At 44.6% G+C, this 18,560-nt stretch overlaps 1 protein-coding gene across 1 annotated transcript; it reads left to right on the forward strand.

Annotated features, from left to right (window-relative positions):
- Positions 1 to 55: 55 nt before the first annotated feature.
- On the forward strand, positions 56 to 17,568 carry LOC118385795 (transmembrane protease serine 13-like). The gene is made up of 13 exons (XM_035772970.2): positions 56 to 221; positions 7,316 to 7,490; positions 9,566 to 9,679; positions 10,026 to 10,202; positions 10,382 to 10,508; positions 10,879 to 10,974; positions 11,246 to 11,289; positions 11,420 to 11,582; positions 13,343 to 13,521; positions 14,372 to 14,470; positions 14,945 to 15,087; positions 16,714 to 16,869; positions 16,998 to 17,568. Exons 1-13 carry the CDS (start codon positions 204 to 206, stop codon positions 17,010 to 17,012), a joined length of 1,506 nt encoding a protein of 501 aa, XP_035628863.1. The 5' UTR covers positions 56 to 203; the 3' UTR covers positions 17,013 to 17,568.
- The last annotated feature ends 992 nt before the right edge of the window (positions 17,569 to 18,560 follow it).

The raw sequence follows: 18,560 nt of genomic DNA on the forward strand, positions 1-18,560 counted from the left end.
TGGATGGAGGGGGGGCAGTCCCACCTGTGCGGGCTAAGTTGGAGGGGGTTCAGGGACAGACAGTGAGAAGAAAGGAGGAGGGGAGTGTCAAATGTGGCGTCAGCATGCTCTGATCACTGTTCCGGGACTGTTTGAGTGGCCCTGTGAAAAGCCTCTACGACCAGGTCTCACCTCCACTCTCCTCACTGCTCCCCCAGCGTCCGATGGCAAAGCATGACCCGGTAAGTTCTTCCTTTATCCTCTCCTCCTTGTTCTCTGCTTGTCTGGTTCTATCACCTGCCTCCAAAACAACACTATTTTCTTTCTCAAACACACTGAACATACTATACTCGTACTCTCACTGTCAGGCTGTTTTTTTTGTTTTTTTTTTAAGTAAAAGTTTCCCTCATGTATGGCTGGTGTTCTCAAAGGTTGTGCTTTTTGCCACATCATGGACAGATTGCAGGTCATGTGAACGAATGCGTTGGTATGCTACTAGGAGCTAAGCTAGAGGCACAGGGTCAAGCTGGTGTGTAGCTGGAGCCCCATATGACCTCATTGCGGTGGCCTCCTGTCTCCGATCTCTACTGTGTTGCTTCGCACGGTGTGTTGAATGTATGTCGAAATCCCCCATGTGGAAAGTATTGTGTTGGACGTCGGGGTCCTTCGTCTAAATGGTGTGTGGATTTATGTCTCAAACGAGTCTATTCGCCCAGGTTTGTGGAACCAGAATACGGGGGCAGAGAGCTAAATAAGACTCGAGGTGAAAATGGCCCCCGATAGGCCCACTCCGCCCTGCTACTGTTGAGTTCCGTCTGCAACAGAGGATTTATCTGTCTCGATTAGTGGATCAACAATCAACGTGGGCTGGTTCCGTTTGACCTCTTTGTCTACTATTTTAAGCTCTAAGGGACTCTTTGGAATTGACGTTCAAAGTTACCGTATTTAACAACGTTATTGTTTATAAGTACAGTCTGCCATTTGAAATGTAACTGAAACCTAAAACCTCATCATTTTACAGTAAATACTGGAAAATGCCAAAGGGGGAACAATGTCTATTGACCTCTGTCGATTCCGTTGGGAATTCAGGCTAACCCGGCTCTTACACTAACTGAACATCCACGTACAAGTACTCTGGTTCATTTGCATTGGCGTTTTGTGCCTATGGTCATGAAACTGGAGCCGTTTACCAGAGAAAAGGTTTAGGTTATAAACCGGTATTACTACTGACTGAGCCAAGGAGTCTACTCTATGTCACCGAGACAGATAACAGTAAATCCCATCTTTGTTTATTGTTGTGCTTGGGGAGGTATCAGGTATATTGTATACATTTATGGAAATATAGGAGGAATGACCATGACAGCACACAGATGTATGTTAAACCGTCACATAGTTTGGGGGAACTAATGATAGAAGTTCATGAGAGGAACCCTTTCTGTGCATACTATGGATTCAGGTCAAATGGCAACTTCCATGGACTTCCTGATCAAATACAGCCAATGTTTTCAAATGGAGATGTAGGAGCTTATAAACCAGACAGTGGGTGTTTTGGGGATTTTCAGATAGAGAAGACACAATATGGTACATGCCAGCCTCTTGGCTTCCTATGGAGCGTGGTGGGTCTGTGTGACGGTTCTTCTGATTCGGGAGGGTGTTTCTGAATGTATTTATAGTGCCTCTGGTCCATTCTCTAGGGTCAGAGAGTTAGTGGGCTTGACCGAGATGCCCTGTAACTGACTGAGTTCTTCGGAAAAAAAAACAGTCAAAAATAATATTAGTGTTGACAAGTTACCATGGAAACCCCAATGTAGACACAAGTCATTTTTGGTTAGCACTCTTTATCCTCAACCAGACGAACACTTCAGTATGATCCAGACCAAGAGGATGTCATGACCTTTTTGACCCTTGGGATCATCACTACAGCCTAGCCCCTACGAAATCAAAACTCTGACTGCAAATCTTGTAATATTGTGTAAAGGTTGTGTCCCCACCAATCCTCAGCACGTCTAGATGCAGAGCAGAGCACACTACTAATCTGTTGTGGGAATCAGTGTGGAGGTCATGCATGTTGTACCAAGAGGAAGCAGATTCTTTCCATGTCGGTCATCGGAAACATAAACATAGCCAATGGCAGATCAGCCAAAGTCCCAACATCCGAACTAGTTAAACGCAATGTCATCCCTCCCAAGTGACACAGCGGTCTGAGGCACTGAATCTCAGTGCTTGAGACGTCACTGCAGACACCCTGGTTCGAATCCAGGCTATATCACAACCGGCCGTGATTGGGAGTCCAACAGGGTGGCGCACAATTGGCCCAGCGTCATCAGGGTTTGGCCCAGCGTCATCAGGGTTTGGCCTGTGTAGGCTGTCATTGTAAGTAATACACAATGTAAAGTGAGAAGCCATCAATGAAAAGAGAGACAGAACTCAAAACCAATATTGACACCCTGGCTATCTGTCATCCAGCCCCAGGGAGGGAAAGCACACTATCAGACTGACCGACCTGCACCTGTGTGGATGTGGGTTACAAATCAGCTGTGTGGATGTGGGTTACAAATCACCTGTGTGGACGTGGGTTACAAATCACCTGTCTGGATGTGGGTCACAAATCACCTGTGTGGATGTGGGTTACAGAACACCTGTGTGGACGTAGGTTACAAATCACCTGTGTGGACGTGGGTTACAAATCACATGTGTGGACGTGGGTTACAAATCACATGTGTGGACGTGGGTTACAAATCACCTGTGTGGACGTGGGTTACAAATCACATGTGTGGATGTAGGTCACAAATCACCTATGTGGACGTGGGTTACAAATCACATGTGTGGACGTGGGTTACAAATCACCTGTGTGGACGTGGGTTACAAATCACCTGTGTGGACGTGGGTTACAAATCACCTGTGTGGACGTGGGTTACAAATCACCTATGTGGATGTAGGTCACAAATCACCTATGTGGACGTGGGTTACAAATCACCTATGTGGACGTGGGTCACAAATCACCTATGTGGATGTGGGTTACAAATCACCTGTGTGAACTTGGGTTACAAATCACCTGTGTGGACGTGGGTTACAAATCACCACGTGGGTTAGACATCACCTGTGTGGATGGGTTAGACATCACCTGTCTGGATTGGGTCACAAATCACCTGTGTGAACTTGGGTTACAAATCACCTGTGTGGACGTGGGTTACAAATCACCTGTGTGGATGTGGATTACAAATCACCTGTGTGGACGTGGGTTACAAATCACCTGTCTGGATGTGGGTCCCAAATCACCTGTGTGGATGTGGGTTACAGAACACCTGTGTGGACGTAGGTTACAAATCACCTGTGTGGACGTGGGTTACAAATCACCTGTGTGGACGTGGGTTACAAATCACATGTGTGGACGTGGGTTACAAATCACCTGTGTGGACGTGGGTTACAAATCACATGTGTGGATGTAGGTCACAAATCACCTATGTGGACGTGGGTTACAAATCACATGTGTGGACGTGGGTTACAAATCACCTGTGTGGACGTGGGTTACAAATCACCTGTGTGGACGTGGGTTACAAATCACCTATGTGGATGTAGGTCACAAATCACCTATGTGGACGTGGGTTACAAATCACCTGTGTGGACGTGGGTTACAAATCACCTATGTGGATGTAGGTCACAAATCACCTATGTGGATGTAGGTCACAAATCACCTGTGTGGACGTGGTTTACAAATCACCTGTGTGGACGTGGGTTACAAATCACCTGTGTGGACGTGGTTTACAAATCACCTGTGTGGACGTGGGTTACAAATCACCTGTGTGAACTTGGGTTACAAATCACCTGTGTGGACGTGGGTTACAAATCACCTGTGTGGATGTGGATTACAAATCACCTGTATGGATGTGGGTTACAAATCACCTGTGTGGACGTGGATTACAAATCACCTGTGTGGACGTGGATTACAAATCACCTGTGTGGACGTGGATTACAAATCACCTGTGTGGACGTGGATTACAAATCACCTGTATGGACGTGGATTACAAATCACCTGTGTGGACGTGGATTACAAATCACCTGTGTGGACGTGGGTTACAAATCAAATGTGTGGACGTGGGTTACAAATCACCTGTGTGGATGTGGGTTACAAATCACCTGTGTGGATGTGGGTTACAAATCACCTGTGTGGATGTGGGTTACAAATCACCTGTGTGGACGTGGGTTACAAATCAAATGTGTGGACGTGGGTTACAAATCACATGTGTGGACGTGGGTTACAAATCACCTGTGTGGACGTGGGTTACAAATCACCTGTGTGGATGTGGGTTACAAATCACCTGTGTGGATGTGGGTTACAAATCACATGTGTGGACGTGGGTTACAAATCACCTGTGTGGATGTGGGTTACAAATCACCTGTGTGGATGTGGGTTACAAATCACCTGTGTGGATGTGGGTTACAAATCACCTGTGTGGACGTGGGTTACAAATCACCTGTGTGGACGTGGGTTACAAATCAAATGTGTGGACGTGGGTTACAAATCACATGTGTGGACGTGGGTTACAGATCACCTGTGTGGACGTGGGTTACAAATCACATGTGTGGACGTGGGTTACAAATCACCTGTGTGGATGTAGGTCACAAATCACCTATGTGGACGTGGGTTACAAATCACATGTGTGGACGTGGGTTACAAATCACCTGTGTGGACGTGGGTTACAAATCACCTGTGTGGACGTGGGTTACAAATCACCTATGTGGATGTAGGTCACAAATCACCTATGTGGACGTGGGTTACAAATCACATGTGTGGACGTGGGTTACAAATCACCTGTGTGGACGTGGGTTACAAATCACCTGTGTGGACGTGGGTTACAAATCACCTGTGTGGACGTGGGTTACAAATCACCTGTGTGGACGTGGGTTACAAATCACCTGTGTGGACGTGGGTTTCAAATCACCTGTGTGGACGTGGGTTTCAAATCACCTCTGTGGATGTGGGTTACAAATCACCTGTGTGGACGTGGGTTACAAATCACCTGTGTGGACATGGGTTAGACATCACCTGTGTGGACGTGGGTTACAAATCACCTGTGTGAACTTGGGTTACAAATCACCTGTGTGGACGTGGGTTACAAATCACCTGTGTGGATGTGGATTACAAATCACCTGTATGGATGTGGGTTACAAATCACCTGTATGGATGTGGGTTACAAATCACCTGTGTGGACGTGGGTTACAAATCACCTGTGTGGATGTGGGTTACAAATCACCTGTGTGGATGTGGGTTACAAATCACCTGTATGGATGTGGGTTACAAATCACCTGTGTGGATGTGGGTTACAAATCACCTGTGTGGATGTGGGTTACAAATCACCTGTGTGGACGTGGGTTACAAATCACATGTGTGGACGTGGGTTACAAATCACCTGTGTGGACGTGGGTTACAAATCACATGTGTGGACGTGGGTTACAAATCACATGTGTGGACGTGGGTTACAAATCACCTGTGTGGACGTGGGTTACAAATCACCTATGTGGATGTAGGTCACAAATCACCTATGTGGACGTGGGTTACAAATCACATGTGTGGACGTGGGTTACAAATCACCTGTGTGGACGTGGGTTACAAATCACCTGTGTGGACGTGGGTTACAAATCACCTGTGTGGACGTGGGTTACAAATCACCTGTGTGGACGTGGGTTACAAATCACCTGTGTGGACGTGGGTTACAAATCACCTGTGTGGACGTGGGTTTCAAATCACCTGTGTGGACGTGGGTTTCAAATCACCTGTGTGGATGTGGGTTACAAATCACCTGTGTGGACGTGGGTTACAAATCACCTGTGTGGACGTGGGTTACAAATCACCTGTGTGGACGTGGGTTACAAATCACCTGTGTGGACGTGGGTTTCAAATCACCTGTGTGGACGTGGGTTTCAAATCACCTGTGTGGATGTGGGTTACAAATCACCTGTGTGGACGTGGGTTACAAATCACCTGTGTGGACGTGGGTTACAAATCACCTGTGTGGACGTGGGTTACAAATCACCTGTGTGGACGTGGGTTACAAATCACCTGTGTGGATGTGGGTTACAAATCATCTGTGTGGACGTGGGTTACAAATCACCTGTGTGGATGTGGGTTACAAATCACCTGTGTGGACGTGGGTTACAAATCACCTGTGGATGTGATACAAACAGGGACAGGGGACAATCACAACTTCCTTTTGGAGTTTGCTGTTCCGTTGTCTCCATGGGAGCCACCCTTCTTCTCCGTGGCAACAATAGAGACTCCCGGGGCAATGTGAGCTCGGCTGCGGCCCTGGCGACTATGATTAGCTCTATTGTCTGAGATGCTTGAAAGCGCTATGGGGAGCAGATGAATATAAAGCAGAAATGAGAGCATGTTAAAGAGAGGAGGAAATGAATAAGGGGCCCTTTGGGAATCTTAGCACATTGTTGCCCAGAGACATGATGGGCACTTCTATTGTGCTTGAGTTGGTTATTCAAGTCTTGGGATCTCACACTTGCTCGATAAGGACGATATTATTATGGCCGACAATGAGTTACATCTAAACCTGAAGATACTAGAATGCCTTTTTCACCAATTATCAACCATCTGTAAGCCCTTTTCGCAATCAACGTGTATGCTCTAGGCAGCACCCCATACACTATTGTTTATGGAGGAAACAGGAGGTTCCTGCATGGGAGTTTTTACAGGGGATTTTCATCTCAATATCAAATCATTTCTGGGGAACATTTTAGTGTCTGAATGTAATCGTTTTTCCTTAAAATTGTCGTAAAATGAGCAAAAAAATATTTATCCCAAAATATATTTGCTAGGACTCTCTGGGAGTGGTCTGAGTGGGGAGGGGGAAATGCTGTTATTGCCAGAAAGGTTTGGAAAACTATTTATTGTTGGTATATTAATGAATTTACCACATGGTGATGTCACCAGGCAGGCCAAAACGTCATCCCACCAAAAACAATGACATTTCAGACGGTCTTTTCCAACAGCTCTTACATTAAAAGGGCATTATCATATTTTTCACAATGTCAAAGTATTATTTTATAAAACACAGAAAAATCACGTTTTTGACTGCACTGGGACTTTAAAACCTATACCGCCTGGTATGAAGGTCCTGTGTAGATTGTATTATCAACCAGCAACTATCAGGAAATAAAACATCACTTTTTTTTCAAACATTTATAGTGTTCATTTCATCCTTTTTTTGTACAATATGATACAAAACACTGGGCCTTTAAGTTGGGTGTTGGGTGTTAGATCCGAATATTCCTGAATGACTGACTTCTTAACGATCTCTGTTTTTCTCTGTGTTCTCCCCTCCAGAACGAGCTCCCTCCTCCATACTACTCTGTTGAGGTGCACACCCTCCCGCCCCTCCAGTCCTATGAAGAGCTAGTCTATGGAGCGGGTCCAAGGCACACTCCTCCCAACCAGCTATACTACATCCCCCAGCATCCCCCACCAGTGGCTGCACAGCATGTCTGCCAGCCCAGTATATGTGAGTAATACTCTCGATATACTGCAGTTCTGTCCCAGTCCAGTTTTCGCCACTCCCTGTTTGCTTTCAGGGGACTACAAACCATCAGTGAAAGTCGTGTAAATTAACACAAGTTGAAACAGATGTGTTTTATAAAAACATCCTTGTGAAGTGTGATTTTACCTCCCTCATTATGTCTCAGCATTATGTGGTGGCTATACACTGAGTGTAAAGAACATGTTTTTATTTATTTTACCTTTATTTAACTAGGCAAGTTACAAACAAATTCTTATTTTCAGTGACGGCCTAGAAACAGTGGGTCAACTGCCTGTTCAGGGGCAGAACGACAGATTTTTACCTTGACAGATCGGGGATTCGATCTCGCAACCTTTACGGTTACTAGTCCAACCCTCTAACCACTAGAGGCTACCCTGCCGCCCCAGGGTAGTAACATTAGGAACACCTGCTCTTTCCGTGACACAGATGGACCAGGCGAATCCAGGTGAAAGCTATGATCCCTTATTAACCTCAAATATCAGGTGGGAGTTCTGCTGGAATACGTTCCACCTCCTCACATTCTGTTTTCCTCTTCACTTTCCTATTCCCCCTGAGATCTGTCCATCAGACCTAGGACAGATGTAGATGATAGTTGACATGTAAAATAGGAGACTGATTTTATCATTACGGATCCAACACCTTTTTTATTTTTTGCTTGGAATGACATACCAAGATCAAACTGCCTGTAAGCTCAGGACCTGAAGCAAGGATATACATTTGCTTGATACCAATTGAAAGGAAACACTTTGAGGTTTGTGGTAATCAGAAATGAATGTAGGAGAATATACCACATTAGATCTTGTAAAATATATCTGGTAAAAGATGATACTGTCATCTTTGAAATGCAAGAGAAAGACCATAATGTAATATTCCAGCCCAGGTGCAATTTAGATTTTGGCCAAAATCAAATCAAATGTATTTATATAGCCCTTCGTACATCAGCTGATATGTCAAAGTGCTGCACAGAAACCCAGCCTAAAACCCCAAACTGCAAGTAATGCAGGTGTAGAAGCACGGTGGCAACAGTATATGTGCAACGTTTCAGACGTATATATGTACAAAGTTTAGTTCCAATGAACGCCTATCTGTTCAAAATGTTGTACCAAGACGGCCCAAATGTGCCTAATAGGTTTATTAATACATTTTCAAGTTCATAATTGTGCACTCTCCTCAAACAATTAGCATGGCAAGCTTTCTGCCCATATCAGCTATGTCTATGTCCTGGGATTTCTTTTGTTGCTTACAATCTCATGCTCTACGTTAGCTCAGCGGGGGGGACACCGATCCCGTAGAGGTTTTAAGCGGTTGCGTGTGGTACACTGAGTGTACAAGACATTATGAACACATGCTCTTTCCATGACATAGATTGACCAGGTGAAAGCTATGATCCCTTATTGATGCCACTTCTTAAATCCACTTCAGTCAGTGTAGATGAAGGTGGGGAAACAGGTTAAAGAATGATTTTTAAGCCTCGAGACAATTGAGACATGGATTGTGGTGAATTGGCAAGACAAATTATTAAAATGCCCTTGAACGGGGTCTGGTTTAAGTGTGTAAAGAACTGCAATGCTGCTAGGGATTTCACGCTCTACAGTTTCCCGTGTGTTTCAAGAATGGTCCACCACCCAAAGGACATCCAGCCAACTTGACACAACTACAGGAAGCATTGGAGTCAACATGGGCCAGCATCCCTGTGGAACGCTTTCGATACCTTGTAGAGGTCATGCCCCAACGCATTGAGGCTGTTCTGAAGGCAAAAGGGGCTGCAACTCAATATTAGGAAAGTGTTCCTAATGTTTTCTACACTCAGTGTGTGGTCTCTATATGGTCTCCTGAGTAAGATATATCTATTTGTGGTCCTTCTGTAGCTCAGTTGGTAGAGCATGGCGCTTGTAACGCCAGGGTAGTGGGTTCGATTCCCGGGACCACCCATACGTAGAATGTATGCACACATGACTGTAAGTCGCTTTGGATAAAAGCGTCTGCTAAATGGCATATATATATTATTATTGACGTGTATGCTGTGTGTGTTGTTCCAGCTCTTTCTAACAAGAAGAAGAAAGGCAAATGCTGCCACCGTAGTGCCAAGTGCTTTGGTGGGTCAGGAGGCATCGTTCTGCTGCTCCTCCTGGGCATTGCCATCTGGCTCGGAGGTAAGGCCAGGGTTGTCTTTATATTTATTCATATGTTGTTACTCATGTACATGTATGCCTGTTTATTCATTTATTCATAAGCTACTCTCTGATTCGGCAGGGGTTAAATGACACATTTTGGTTGAATGAATTCAGTTGTGCGACAGACTAGGTTTCCCCTTCCCCTACTGTATTTGTACAGGCATTGACAGTCTTCCTCTTCTATCTCTTCCTCCATCTCTCCTCTTCCCCCCACCCTTACCTGTTCTCTGTGCCCCCCAACCTAACCCATCCAACCCTTCCATCGTCTCTCTGCTCTTGGTCTATTTCATTTCATGTCTTTCTCTCTCTCTCTCTCTCTGGGTAGTGCGTTACGGTACCAGATTGGCAACTGCGGCTGTCACCCTCAACCACCATGACAGTGAGGATGAGGGGCACTATGAGAAGCAGTTGAGCGTGCCCGTTCATGACACCTGCTCCAACTCCACGGTCCAATGTGACGGTCTGCGAGACTGCCGACTGGGCACCGACGAGTCTAAATGTGGTAAGCACACACACACACACACATAACAGACAGACATAAAGACAAACATGCGTGCAGGTAGATGCGCAGAAAAGAAAGCCAGGCGGGCAGGTGGACGTACACTCAACATCTGCCGAGCGGACAAACATAATCCTTTCTTGTATCTTAGTATTCCATCCCTCCTCTCCTTCTCTCTCCAGTGAGGTTTGGGGCGGACGGTGCTCTACAGGTCAGAACGTCTCAGGACGACCGTTTCCTCCCAGTGTGTTACCAGGGATGGGACCAGAGCTACGCCAACCGAACCTGTGCCCAACTGGGCTTCAGAAAGTAAGATGACCTTGTTTCACAGCAGACATCTTCTGAGCTACCTCACGAAGTAACTCCTTTCTCTCACAGCAGCCATGCTATACGCTGCATTTAGAGAGTAACCACTTTCACTCACGACAGCCATTTGTGTACGCTACCTCTCACGTGAACCACTTTCTCGCACAGACATTTGCTCAGTGGCGTCTCATTTAGCTGCTGCCATTTTCAGTATTTACTCTCAGATTGAATCTCTGCGCTCCTCTCTCTCTCCAGGGTTGGTGTGCCTGTGGCAAATTGGGTTCCTGGGAATGCTTCATGGGAGGGGAATTGATTCTAGTATCGCTTTGGCAGACAGATTCTAAATGTGTTTGTGTCTGTGTCGACCATGCAGGTCCTTTGCAACCAAGGCCGTGAAATCCCAGCAGTCCATTGGTCTAACCCTGAACAACAGATCGTCTTTACCCATCCAGGGCCAGGTCAGCGTCGGGTAAGAGAGCTCAACTCCTCTACAAATCTTAGCACTTTTGTATTTACTCATTTGAGTCCCAGTAATGTTGAGGGAATGGTGGTGTTCAGTCATTCCCTGTCATTACCTGTCATGACTGGTTGGGATGTAATGTTATGTCATTATCATACACCGCATTATAAGCCTCGCGAAGGAGGTTTCAAATCAACTGTAACCATGCTGCCTGTTTTCCAACGTGGTTTAATGTTAGATCCTGAGTTGCTGACATGATTCATCTTGTGTTGCTGTGTAGCTCTTCCTGCCCTGACCAGAATACGGTCTCTCTGAAGTGTATTGGTAAGGAGCGCTCATCGGTTCATATTTCACATATTGCACTCAGGCAGGCCTATATCAACCTTCTGTTTGAAATATGACTTCTAGTTCAATTAGATACAAACTTTTTGACCACTTCTCCCCCTTTTCCCAGATTGTGGGCGTCAGCAGTTGACCTCCCGGATCATAGGGGGCACTGTTGCCAAGCTGGGCCAATGGCCCTGGCAACTGTCTCTACACTTTGGTAGATCACATATCTGTGGAGGGGTCCTGGTGTCCCCTGACTTTGTGGTGACAGCTGCCCACTGCTTCCCCAGGTTAGTGACTAGAGGACAACAATGCTCAGTTCCAAACGGATCCCTTGGCACTAATTCTAGACACGCTATGTAGTTCCTTGGTAATAGCTCCACCTTACCCTCTCTGCTGCGTTCATGACAAGTCGGAGTGGCATCCGACTCGTTTTGAACTCATTGAGAATGCCAATTGACTACCGACAAGCTAGCTACTCTAACCATGAACAGAAAGTACAAATATAATGCTCGTAAACAGTGTCAAGAAACAACAACATATAGATTGTTTTTTGATTAAATTACTTTTGGTTCTTGCATTTAACTGCCAAAAATGTTGTTGTCAAAGTCATTTCCTTAGTCAGAGTTCAGCGGGACAAGCATAAGGACAGGTGAAAGAGATCAGGGTGTGACACTCAGATGATGCGAGGGTCCCTAACTTTGAATTACTAGTCAGAGGACCGATCAAATAGATTTCAAGATTGTATTTCAGAGTTTGCGACATGTGGTTGACGCGTCATTAGCCATAAGTATAACGTCAGTCCTTTAACTTCTTGCGTCGAGCCAACCCGGATCCGGGACCATGACTTCAGCCTCAAGCCCATTACCATAATGCAACGTTAACTATTCATGAAAATCGCAAATGAAATTAAATCAATATGCTAGCTCTCAAGCTTAACCTTTTGTTAACAACACTGTCATCTCAGATTTTCAAAAATATGCTTCTTAACCATAGCAAACTAGCATTTAGCATTAGCATTAGCATTTAGCGTTAGCATTAGCAGGCAACATTTTCACAAAAAACAGCAAAAACATTCAATAAATAATTTACCTTTGAAGAACTTCGGATGTTTTCAATGAAGAGACTCTCAGTTACATAGCAAATGTTCAGTTTTCCTAAAAGATTATTTGTGCAGGAGAAATCGGTCCGTTTTCTGCGTCATGTTTGGCTACCAAAAAAAAAATAATTCATTCATCCAAACGCCAAACTTTCTTCCACATTAACTCCATAATATCGACTGAAACATAGTAAACGTTGTTTAGAATCAATCCTCAAGGTGTTTTTCACATATCTCTTCATGATATATCATTCCTGGAAGTCTCCTCTCTGTCTCAATCACATGGATGAATGCGAGCAACTTGGAGATTACGCAACAATTTCAACAAAGGACACCGGGCGGACCCCTGGTAAATGTAGTCTCTTATGGCCAATCTTCCAATGATATGCCTACAAATACATCACAATGCTGCAGACAACTTGGAGAAACGATAGAAAGGGCAGGCTAATTCGTGGCGCTTTCACAGCCATATAAGGAGACAATGAAAAACAGAGCGTCAAAAATCCTGCTCATTTCCTGTTTGAAGTTTCATCTTGGTTTCGCCTGTTGCATCAGTTCTGGGGCACTCACAGATAATATCTTTGCAGTTTTGGAAGTCAGAGTGTTTTCTTTCCAAAGCTGTCAATTAAATGCATAGTCGAGCATCTTTTCGTGACAAAATATTGCGCTTAAAACGGGCACGTTTTTTCATCCAATAATGACATAGCGCCCCGATAGGTTGAAGAGGTTAACTTACACATTCCCATGTAAAACACAGACTAGTAGTGGATCTGTGCAGCAACTTGCTCAGTGTGACTCATCACCTCAACAACCCTCACCTGGACAACCAATCTCCATAACTCAATTAAACACTGTATTACCATAATAATGATACCATATATGTCACACGCTACAGCCTTGGTTTGAGACGTGAATGAACATCTATTTTATTTTTTTCCTCACCAATTGAAGGTTGTTCCCCCAGTTTCTTGATGCCAGTAAGTGGCTTGTGTACGGAGGAGTGGTGTCTCAAGACCAGCTTCCTTCTCCCTACCTCGTAGAGAAGATCATCGTGAATGAGAACTACAACAACGTAACCAACGACCAGGACATCACCATTCTGAAGCTGGCCTCCCCAGTGCTCTTAACTGGTGAGTCCAGGTCTATTCCTTGTATATCAGAGAAACGCTAGGGAAACACTAGCATCAATGTTGGGACAGCACTGTAAAAACATTTGCCCTTTTCCTCTAAATGTCTGTGATGAATCCACTGTCAGAATGGTAATCTCATTTGCAGGGGTGTAAAGTACTTAAGTACAAATACTTTAAAGTACTACTTACGTCATTTTTTTGAGGTATCTGTACTTTAATATTTATATTTTTGCCAACTTTTACTTTTACTACATTCCTAAAGAAAATAATATACTTTTTACTCTATACATTTTCCCTGACACCCAAAAGTACTCCTACATTTTGACAGGAAAATGGTCCAATTCACACACTTATCAAAAGAACATCCCTGGTCATCCCTACTGCCTCTGGTCTTGATGGACTCACTAAACACAAATACTTTGTTTGTAAATTATGTCTGAGTGTTGGAGTGTGCCCTTGACTAACCATAAAAATAGATTTAAATGGTGCCATCTGGTTTGCTTAATATAAAGAATTTGAAATGGTTTATAATTTTACTTTTGACAATTAAGTACATTTTAGCAATTCCATTTACTTTTGATACTTAAGTATATTTAAAAACCAAATACTTTTAGACTTTTACTCAAGTAGTATTTTACTGGGTGACTTTCAGTTTTACTTGAGTCATTTTCTATTAAGGTATCTTTACTTTTACTCAAGTATGACAATTGAGTACTTTTCCCCACCACCGCTCATTTGTGTGTGTGTGTGTGTGCACACGTGTGTCATTTTTGTCACTGTGTGTTCTCGTGTCTGAAGCCTGTATGCCGCTCTGTTTGTCTAACTTCCTGCGTGTATGTTTGTTATTCAGATGCAGTTCAGCCTGCCTGTTTGCCAGCCTTTGACCAGACATTCCCCCGTGGAACCAAATGCTGGATCTCGGGCTTCGGAACAATAGATGCGGGATCAGGTAGGAAGAGAGAGACAAGGGAGTGGAGAGAGGGAGAGATGGACTAAACTAAAGGAAAGTGCATACAGAATGCTTATCTAGAGTGAGACAACAGGGACGGACTGGGAACAGAATTCGACCCCGGCCATTTCTAACACACTTCTATCCTCGAGGCCCCCACACCAGCCCTTTTTAAAATTATTATCAGCCAAATAATGATCATTTTGCACAAGAAACAACAACAATTTAGACAGGCCCACTAGGCTATAAAATGAACCAGCCCGTCTGGTATTTTCCAGAATAGCTCAATGGCCTGTCCAACGTGGAGAAAGGAGGCTACACATGCATCATTCATCCTATGTCAATGTCTTCTCATTGCAGGAATCTATGCTATATACAGTAGAGCAACGGTTTGCCTAGAGCAACTAGCTATTGTGTCCCTAGCTGAAGTGTGTGTTTGGAGAATGACTGTGTACTGTATGTGTCCCTTCACAGCGAAACTCTCCAAAGCCCTGATGCAGGTGACCGTTGACATCATCGACGTGCGTGTGTGTAACAGCTCCAAGGTATACTCTGGCAGTGTGTCCAACAACATGCTGTGCGCCGGTGATCTCAATGGGGTCAGGGACTCCTGTCAGGTACATGTCCACCTGCTGTAGTTCAGTTCACCCTCTATTTACAGGCCTGGGGACTCATTTATTAACCTCGCGTACGTACAAAATATACCCCAAAACATGAGTGTGGCAGTTTTGCCGCAAAAGTTGGCATTTATAAAAAGAAGAACATGAGAGCATGCTTACCTCCATGTAAACTTCAGGCCATGCTTACACACATTTTATAGTGGCTGAAGTGTTGTTTTGCAAGCATGTACAGTATTTTGTACAAACGTGGGATACGATGACACGCAAAAAAAACAAAAAAACATCACTATAAGATGCAGTTAGTGAGAAGAGCGAAAGTCTACTGAATGTGTTTCGTTTTTGGAATCTAAAATAATTAGACACATAAATCTATTTCCAATTAATTTTATTTTTAATAACCATTGCTGAAAAAAAATCCTCACCTTTTCTGGCTGTGGTGCATTCCCGAAGTAATAAAAAAAATACCATGCTCCTCTCTCATTTAATTGGGCCTAGTAAATAGACAGGCTATGTACTTCAAGTTTTGCTGTAGTCTATACGATCGCATAGGCGGCACGGTTTATAACATAACAGTTGAATTTAAGAGGCGAACAGACGGTTGATATTTTGCATTGAATTGTGAATGGAACTACTGTAAGTAACCTACTGTAATTTATATTTTTTGTTGTTGTTGAGTAGCCTAGACAATGTTTTAGAATTTGGAAGCAGTCCAGCATATTTAGGTTGGTGGGAAATGTCAAAGCAAAACTGTTGACTTTAAAACGTTCTGCTGACAGGTCCTCAACAATTAGCCATTGTTTTTTTCCTTTGGCAAATACAGCATAGGTTATTGCAAAATATTTTCATATTCTGTCAACACCTCCAAAAACATTTGATCAAATTTGCAATTGCTCTTTCTTTCCAGATTATACAGCAAATGAAAGGCGTTATTGTCACCATAAAAGGGTGAACGGGTTTTTTTTGTTCACACGCAGTTTTACGACAGGTCGGATTTATAACGGAAAACAAGTGTATGTATTTACGGCGCACACCAAGTTTATAAATCTCGATTCACGTAACGGTTATTTACGCAACGGTTTAAGAAGATGTGGCACCCGTGGTGGTACAATGTACCGCTGGCAGCATGGGTTCAATTTTGGCCCACTACTCGTTCAACGCTCTTTCTCCTACCTTTCACCGCTATTAAATTAAAAAAATATATATCTCTCTCTATACCATTAACATACAAAATATTTTGAAAATATATATATACTGTACTTTTTATTTTACAGCCATAGATGCAGAGATTGGTAAACTGTCCTCCCTATGGACACCAGATGTTCTACGACAGGAACATTCTGTATTCTTCCCAGAGTCTAACTAACTCACTGTCTTAGAACATTTAGTGCCAACATTATTCATGATATTTCTGAACTTCGATAGTCCAGAGCTGTCCTCTCCTGCACAAACGCTTGTCGTTATCTTAGCTGCCTTGGGGCTGATGAAAATTGCCTCTCCCACGACTCAAATTCCCTTCCACCTCATCGGCTATCCACCACTTTAAAACATACAGTGATATTGTATCAGGTGCTTTCCACACCTCGACCCCTGTTCACTCATCCCTCCTCTCCATTCCTCTCAAAGGGAGACAGTGGTGGTCCTCTGGTGTGCCAGACCAGTGACAACCTTTGGCAGCTGGTGGGCGTGACCAGCTGGGGCAGTGGCTGTGGGCAGAGTAACAGGCCGGGAGTCTACACCAAGGTGTCCAGCCTACTGCCATGGATCTACAGCAAGATGCAGGTGAGATGAAGAGAAACTACCTTGATTGCCTGTGTTCTATCAAACCACACCATGCAATACACACCTAATACCCAGCTCACCCTCCCTTGACTTACATGTATGTGAATTCTCATTGTTCCCCTCTGCAGCTGGAGAATCCGTGATGTCACTTCATTTCCATTGACCTCACCACATGCTCTCACCACCGCTCGCAGCCTGCTTTCTCGTTCCTCTCGGAACATCACACCATGAAGTCCTATACCAGGCAGACAGACAGGCAGACGGACGGACGGACGGACGGACGGATGACAGACAGACAGACAGACAGACAGACAGACAGACAGGCAGGCAGGCAGGCAGGCAGGCAGGCAGGCAGGCAGGCAGGCAGGCAGACAGACAGACAGACAGACAGACAGACAGACAGACAGACAGACAGGCAGGCAGGCAGGCAGGCAGGCAGGCAGGCAGGCAGGCAGGCAGGCAGGCAGGCAGGCAGGCAGGCAGACAGACAGACAGACAGACAGACAGACAGACAGACAGAGGTGGCCAATAGCTAGGGGAGTACCAGGAAAGGCCTATTGCACATTAACACAACACCATTCGTGTTACTTTACCGTACCTTGTAAAATCACAAAATGCATTACTGTATTTATGCCCAACGGCTGCTACACTGTGTATAATATGTGAATCTACACCAATACATTCTGTTCCCTGATTACAGTTTTGTGTTTGAATGATTTTAATTCCCACCGCATTTTTTTTAACCACCTTACAGTAAGTATGTTTATGATATTTACCTGAGAAAGGCGGTTCTACGATGGCTGGCTTCTCTTTTCTAAGTCTATGCAACCCTCATATCCACCATATCTCCAATGTTTAAAAAAAAATAATAATAATATTTTTGAGGGGAGACTGCATGCTTATTTCTGCTGCATCTATACGGAATTTAGCGGTGCTTGGAAAGAAAGGAGTTGAACTAATGTAATAATCTGTCCCTACTCACAACTGCGCAGGAGTCCTTTCGAGTCTCTTTCTTATTGTTGACTAATGTGGATATCACCTCTTAGTGCCATAGTCAAATATAGTTTTACCCTACCGTCCCTGAACGCATGAAAAAAGAAAACAAGTGACCCTCCCCTATACCCCAAATAATAATGAAAGCGTAAAGTGGATAGCAGAGAACATGCCTACCACATATCCTTGTAACACTTCAGGTGTCGTAGGTGTGTGGAGTCAAACGCAGGAGACAGTGAGTGCAAAGCTGTGCGTCTTTAATAGCGCCAACGCATCCCAGGGTGCTCACAATAGTAACGGCCCCAAACACAGGGCATGAGAATGTACAACGGAAAAGTAACGACCAGGCACTAACACGTACTTCTAACAACAGAGCCGAAGGTTACACTGCAATAATCCCGCACAAAAAACCAGGCGGGCCGGCTGTCTAATAAAGACAAACTAATTAGCTGATTTAATCATGAACAGGTGCTACCACTAAACATACAAGGAGGGAGAGGAAAAAACAATCAGTGGCAGCTAATAGGCCGGTGACGACGACCGCCGAGCGCCAACCGCCCGGGAAGGGGAGACACCCTCGGTCGGACTCGTGACAGTACCCCTCCTGACGCGCGGCTCCCGCAGCGCGCCGACACCGGCCTCGAGGTCGCCCCGGAGGACGAGGTGCAGGGCGATCCGGATGGAGGCGATGGAAATCC

Source organism: Oncorhynchus keta, chromosome 1 (genome assembly GCF_023373465.1).
Source record: "Oncorhynchus keta strain PuntledgeMale-10-30-2019 chromosome 1, Oket_V2, whole genome shotgun sequence".
NCBI classification, from domain to species: domain Eukaryota; kingdom Metazoa; phylum Chordata; class Actinopteri; order Salmoniformes; family Salmonidae; genus Oncorhynchus; species Oncorhynchus keta.